Genomic DNA, 7614 nt, shown 5'->3' on the forward strand with positions numbered 1-7614 from the left:
GACTAGGGACAACAAAATATACATGATATCCCTGTGCCAGTCAGAAACTTTACAAACACACTTTCAATGTTCCAGATAAGCAAAACACAAAGAAAAAGCAGAAAAATAATGAAACTGATGTTATTAATGGTGACTATTAGCTCATGTTAACATATTATTCTTAAAGCAAGAACCAGTCATGCAAACCTGTGATACACAACCCTTGTGCTCAGGGGCCTCCCAGCTCCAACAGACATTTTGCAGGTATAATAGTCAACACAGAGATCAAATCATACCACGTACACCATCATTTTTTAACCTGAGTGTCCCTTAAGAGTCTTCACAGAGCTATGAAGACAGTTCATTCATCAGAGGAAGGAGACAAGCAGACTTTTCTTTAAACAAGGTCAAGAAATATTGTTTTCACAAATGTTTTCACAATTTTTTTTTTTATTTAGACTGAACGGCAATTTTTTTGTAAACTCGAGAAGATTTATGGAGAGATTAGCAGGAATTTAAAAAAAAGAAAAACGACAATACAAGGTGAACAGACCATAACTTTATTGGAGATATACTCAGCTACAATTATTACAAAAAACTATTAAAGGTAATTGTGATCCATAAGGTGCAGATTGCAAACTTCTGCAGCATGATTACAGTATGAATGAATTACATTTTATGTCCCTTAAAGACAGCTGCAGCATGTGATGGTAAATATTTTATTGTCCATCAAATTATATTTGTTATTCATTCTAGTTGATTTTAACCATCTTTTCAGTCACACTATTTACAATAAAAATGCCTGCAATTTCCAATTATTGTTCACGAACATTTTTCTCCCCAACTTGCTGCTGCAGTAAATTCTGAGTGCATCTACAAAGCAATTAAAGTAGTCTGTGGTTGCCATTCAAATAAAAGGGAAAACCCCAAGGACTTTATTGGATAAAATTTATTTTTAAGAAATGCAGTTTGCTTTGATAGAAGTTAATTTTAACTGCTAGTGGAGTATACTACAATGACCTCTAGGTATTTGCTAACATAATTCATATTGAGTTATAGCCAATATTTAGATTACATTTAATGGTCATGAACTGTAGTGTTTTAAGTTTAAAATCTAATATGAAAGCAAAGAAATTAACTTCTTGAATATTACAGCAATTGAAAAAGGATCAATGTCAGTAATTAAGTACCAAAAATCAAAATGCTTCTTGCCTCACTAATGTAATAAATATAGAGATTTCCATGARAATGTTTTCATGGGGAACCCCATCCAAAACAAAGCCAGAATACTGTCAGAGTCAAGTGCAGTATCACAGCAGACCACAATGCTATTTGTCATTTTTGGATTGCATGTGCTGCTGTGACTGGGATACAAAGAATTCATTTTCTGTACAGATAAATGCATAGAATATGTAGCATATGTTATGTCATATGCAGTAACATAAACCCCCCACATTATTCAGCTGATGGTTCTGTATTTGCTCACAAGGAGGAAAACTGGAACTCTGCAACATACATATAAGCACAAGATCTTCAGGAATGTAAATGAATGCAGTTCCATTAACTAAAACGATACCTCATTAATTTGCACTAGCTGAGGATCTGGTACCTCATCCCTGGGGTACCACTGTATTCCTCCCCAGCACCAAAACTGGTTCTTGCTAAAATTCTGTACTTGGCAGTTGCAACWTACTATAGTGTAATGAGACTTAAAAATAGTAGGCTTTTTTTGTATGGATTTAGCAGCATCAAGCTGAACAAACACTTCAGAAGTCACTACTGGGCACTCAATATTCAGACCAAACTGTAGTTGAAGTTGACCAAATTAGTATGGGCTGTCTTCTCCCAAAAACTACATCATACATGTAAAATGTTGGTTTGTTCAGGATAATTACTGGAGTGTCAGTCAGAGGTCATTCTAATTTTAATTACTTCACCTAACAGTAAAATGATGTCGTAGAAAAATAGCTTTAAAATACAATCAAGAGTTGTTACACCTTTGTTGTATTTTTCCACATACAGTAAAAATGCCACAGACGTTACAAATGACCTATTTAAGTTGTGCAAGTAAATGACACATTGCAGGCATTAAAAACTATCTTTTTCAAAGTCATTAAATCAGAACAGCAGCAAGGCCAAACCACATTTTTCCTCTCTGTTAAGCATTTTTTCCTTGAAATGAGGTAAAGCATGGTACCAAGTGCAATGCTTATTTGTGCTACATGAACAGAACAGCGCAAAAAAAAAAGCCATAAAAATAAAAACGCAGCATAGTTAGGAGGACTGTTTAAAGTACAGTATAACAGGACTTAGATAAAAACCCCCAAGGTTCATGCCAATTAAACACCACACTATTTATGATGAGCTTGTGTGGCTGCTTTTGAAGATGGGCTGCAACAGTCCGCTTACACTTGTGCTCACAGCACATCAAGCGATTTCTATCCCAATCTTCAAATGATCAGATTTAGGTCTTTAATAGCATACACTGTCCAGTATCAAAATCATATCAACTGTAGGGTAAAACACACAGATGTATTACATGGAAACTAATATGGATTTTCTGTCTCAAAGGATAAAAAGTATTTCAATGAGGTCACACTGGAAAAAATCACGGCATTTAAAACGCATTTAAAAATGCATCAGCAGCAGAAACTACTTTATAGTCAGCCACTACACATTTCAGATGTCCAATTCAGACGCTTTATCTAGTAACAAAGTGATCATTAAACTGTTCTGAAACACAGAGTAAGTTCAGCTGATTTTCTCTGCATCCAAACACTCCGTAACCACTTCACTGCTAACGATTACCTGAAACCCCTGAGAATCTATTACCTTGTAACAATCAATAAGAATTTTAGYTGTTCATAGAATAACTGAAATTTTAATTTTTCAAATGCAATTAAAASTACTTAAGACTTTCTAGATGGTCTGATTTAATCTGCTGATTGATGTCTGGCCAGAAGGACAGAACTGTTGGCATCAGTAATCATGTACTTGTGCTAAAAAACTTCAGTCCTACAAAGAACAAGTTATAGCTTAAATAAATGACTTTTTTTTTTTTTTTTAGATTTTTTAAACAGCTAATGCAAAGCAATCTACATTTGAAAATTTGGACTGCATGTTTCTATTGTTCCATATCACCATTTACACTTGAAGTTCTTGTATCTTCTTGTTACATTTTCATGACTGAAGTACCAAATGAATACTAGACTTTTTTATAAGCCAGTATTTTAATTCTTGGTCTGACTCCAATAACAAGCAGCTTTAAAATACAAGAATGGTCCTTTTCACTGAATGAAAAGTGACTGAGATAGCAAATACATGAACTTTTGAAAACTGTATTTCAGAAAAGCTTAATGTCTGCCCCTTGTCACTAAGGCATTTATTTTTTTTGTTAAGAAAGCAGGAGTTGACAGTTTTTGTTTTGTTTTAGTGTGCATTTGTGAGGAAAGGAATAGGGTTTAAAAGCAGGAAATACAGTATTTGTTTGTAATTTAATTCATAAGACACAGCAACAAGTTCAAACTATTGTGCTGGAAAACGTTAAAAAACACCTTGCTCTGCTTTCTCAAACTTCAAGCATAATTAACAGGGCAAAATTGCAGCAAACCTCTACTGATACTGGTGGGAATACGAGACCCACAGCTTTTTTAAAAGGTAAATTAAGAGGTATTATAGTTACAGTGCAAAAAATTAAAATTTCAAGCATAATATATAAACATAGCACCAAAACAGAAAAAAACCCAATGCATGCAAAAACAAAAAGGAAAAGAAAAGAAAAAAGGAACTGAGGTATTTAAGTGAAGAGTGCCTACAAAAATCTAATTAAAGAAGTATAGGCAAAGCCTAAAAAATAAAAGTATGATTTCCCCCCACGCACCCAGTAGACCAAAACACCAATGAGCTAGTTTCTCTAAATTAAGGACCTAAATCACAGATGTATCAAAAGTACGGCAGTTATATCTCAAACATCAACTTTCATGTTATTTAACAGCACAGCTTTGGTAGATGAAATATGCATGCAACTCTGAAAAGTACAGTAAGAAATTTACGTGGAAATATCTCTAAGTGTAAAGGTGCTCTGTTTGTTAAATACGTAACCAATTGACTATAAAATCTGCAGCATATCTTAGGTGTGATATGTCTAAGGTTATTTTGTTAGTGACAGTTTGCACTGTGCAATTATTTGTTGCTGTTTCCAGTATTGGAACTATCTAACTTGCAGGTTTGTGTAAAATTGGAATTTTAACCAAAGACCATATTTCGTTTATGGTATAAAAAAAACTGTAGACTAACCACCTCCTCAGAACTGTTAAAAATAACCTAATTACATATATATGAATATAATTTCTATTATAATCCTGTAATAAGTCACAGCTATAGTAATGAGTTGTACTGTAAATATAGAGCTGTATCACTGTAAAATGCATAACAAAATGAAGGGAATGTAAAACAGTTTGTTCCAAAAAAGATCAGAAATTAAAGATTATTAATGAGGGTTTATTTATTTTTAAGGCAAGAACCTTTTTTTATGCAAGACTGTGTGGCATAAGGAAACCTAAGTTTCACTCTACCAGTATGCCAGCCATTTCAATTAAAATCTGTCCCTAACAAATAAGTGCAATAATGATTGGGAATGCCATCTCAAGGTAAAAAGATGACATGGAGAGAATAAAAAAAAAAGAAAATAAAAAGGAGAATACTGGCACACTTAATCTTTCTTATACCCAATCATCCAGCACAGTTTATCAACTGCTTTATGACTGGCACTAGTGCACAGATTGAAGAATTTCAAGATTACTATATATAAATCTAGCAACTGCATTAGGCATAAGCTCCCTGGCCTTCTAATACTAAGCAAAGCTGTACTGACAAGAAAAGTAAACCAAAAAGACCTGACAACAATTATTCTGAACACTTGCTAAATGTCATCATTAAAGCACTCTCGTGATTAAACAAAGCGGAAGTGAGGAAAGAAGACAAGATTGTGTTTGCGCAAAAAACTATAACTACAATTAGTTCCAAAATTTTATACATGTTAAATGTTTTGTTATCTATTCTGTTATCAAACAAACTTTAAATTCTGTCTTCCAATTTGTTCCTCTCAACATCAACTTTTCTTTAAAATTTGCTTTATCTGTATGTTTTTTTTTTTCCCCATTTCATTTATTTTTAAGAGGAGTCTCAGCTGTTTGGGACCTGAGGTTGATTTGCTTTGAGGCTTCGTAGTGCTCTTCTYGCAGCTGCAGATTTGGCAATCCTGTAGCTTCTGCCAACACCTTTAAACTTTCCCTTTCCTACAACTTCCACTGTAACTCTGACCTTTCCGTCGTAAGTTCTTTCTGCAGGACTGCAAAAATACACACAAGAATTACTTACTGCCTAGCAAGTAAATGTGAATTAAGAGACCTACATTCTTTTTTTTCTACACAAGTTAAAGCAGTAAAGTTAAACCTAAATCATTACATTTCTCAGAAAGCCATCCAAGGAAAAAAAAGAAAGAACAGTGGACACAATGATGGTGTTAGCTGCTTAGTCCAAAAGAAATTACAAGTACTTTGTGACATTTAAAAGATCTCAGTAGTTCATGAAGCACAGCTTAGAAATGTTTTCTGTCAATATGTATTGAAGAGAGTATAGTCTTACCTAAATTTGGCTGTCTCTGGCTCCATCTCCAGCAGTTCTCGCACTGGGGAACGGGGCACATTAGCAGAAAATTTTTCTATTTGAAAAAAAAAGCGAGAAACAAAAATTTGCTTTGTTCTTTTCATAGCAGATAGCACTTAATTATTAATAATTTTGTGAAAACTGGCAATACCTATTAGTGGCCTCATCATTGGATAGTACACTTGCCAAACCATTTCCAAAGACATTCCACTATCCATATAAATGGCACCAGCAAGGGACTCAAATATATCCCCCATGGCCTTTGGTACTTCAATGTCTTCCTCTTTTTCTTCATCTTCTTCAGATCTTCTGAGCTGTGTGCAATTAAAAAAATACAAGGGTGGGAGGGAGAGAGAAGGAGGGGAAAAGAGAGAAATGTTTCTTCACTTACAGTAGAACAAAGATCTTCAGAAACGTAAGCTCTTACATCCTATATCCTGCGCTGCTTYAAGTTTTTAATTGACAACTTTCCACAGCAAAATTGCTCTTTTATTCCCCAGTGAAACCAAACTGCTGGTTATATCATTTTTCAAATGTGGAAAAAAAAATTCCCAAACACTACAGTGTTCAGGGAACTTTCATGCATTGTGAACTGCTTCTGTGATAATTCTGTGGGATTTTACCATCGGTTGTTTTTTCCAATTAGAACCAGACTTTTCTGTCAGTTAATAACAGAAARCTACCCATAACAAAGGAAGAGTTCACATTTTATATCTCCTAGAAAAAGACTTCTAAAATCTGTAAGTCCAGTCTCTAGATGAAAGTTGTATGTACCTTTCCTTACCTTATTAACCCCTGAAGACAAGCATGAAACAAGCACTAAACCATTAATAACTGAAAAACAACACCACCAGACTGAGGTAACATGCACACTTAGGTATTTAAATGTAGCAGGCAGTGTTTTCTTCTATGCTACCAATTTAAGACAATAGACCATTCTCATAGGCAAAAATAAACTTTGAATGTATGTCTTAAAGGTCTTGAACGAATCTAATCCTTTACCAAAATAGATCAAAAATACATAATCTACACTTGCCTAACTCCAAACAAAGTAATTCGAAAACAAAGTTTTTGACCATTATGCTACTCTGCGTAAAGAGAAATAAGTTTCTGTCAGTCTTCTCTCCCAGCAGCTACCCTCTCACYCCATTTGGGGTTTAAAATCCAATTCAGTCCTCTTAAGAGTGACCATAATACTACATAAACACATTCCACCCAATATTTCTATCTAAAATAAATCAAGCAAGTATCAGACCTGACATATACAGCAATCCAAATGGGAATTTTGACTTTAAAAACCAAGTTCAACTGTTTTGAATAGTGTACTTCATACCAAGAGTAAACTGAAGTACTTTTGCTTTATACTGAAATAACAGAAGAAGAAAGAAACTACGAGCCGTAAGGCAAGGGACAGATGTTTCACGTGTGAGATTTGAAAAAACAGAAAAGCAGATGATGTGGAGACACACATGGAAACCAGTCTAGCTGGCATGAACTGCAGAAACAAAGACTCTCACATTAAGTGATGAAATAAGAGTTTCAGTAATTCAGTGCCAGACCAAGATAGGGAGCAGGCATAAGGAGAGTGAAACAAGGATTTTATTTGAAACAGCTATCACACAATTTGGTTGCAACTTTGGTGAAAGCTTTTTTGCATACTAGCAAAAACTGAACAAAGCAAAAATCACTACTATAAGCTCTCAAAGTAAGTTCCTAGCTTTTTCACTCACATTGTGAAGAAAACAAGAGATAAGAGTTTGATCCTCTAATGCAAAGTAATTTACATTATCTAATTCAGTGACAAAATTCTTATTCAATGTTTAAAGAATCTTTCCCATGAAACATGGTTTTCACATTGCAACAGAGTGCAAGGGCTGTGAACATATATATGTGACTCAAGCATTTTCATTCCTAAAGTATTTAATTGTTTACCAGGAAAAAAAATTGCTAAATAAAAAAAAAAAAAAA

At 34.2% G+C, this 7614-nt stretch overlaps 1 protein-coding gene across 3 annotated transcripts in view; it reads right to left on the reverse strand.

Moving 5' to 3' along the window:
- Positions 1-518: 518 nt before the first annotated feature.
- DICER1 (dicer 1, ribonuclease III) overlaps positions 519-7614 on the reverse strand; it is a 65354-nt gene continuing 58258 nt past the window's right edge. For all 3 annotated transcript variants that reach the window (XM_057383632.1, XM_057383633.1, XM_057383630.1), the window contains exons 27-29: positions 5798-5960; positions 5626-5701; positions 519-5329 (exon numbers count right to left, since the gene is read on the reverse strand). In XM_057383632.1, coding sequence (XP_057239615.1) covers positions 5164-5329; positions 5626-5701; positions 5798-5960 — 405 coding nt within the window. In that variant the 3' untranslated portion in view covers positions 519-5163. The remainder of the gene's footprint in view (positions 5330-5625; positions 5702-5797; positions 5961-7614) is intronic.

Source organism: Malurus melanocephalus, unplaced genomic scaffold, assembly GCF_030028575.1.
Source record: "Malurus melanocephalus ecotype Western Australia unplaced genomic scaffold, MMel_1.1 scaffold_646, whole genome shotgun sequence".
NCBI lineage: Eukaryota > Metazoa > Chordata > Aves > Passeriformes > Maluridae > Malurus > Malurus melanocephalus.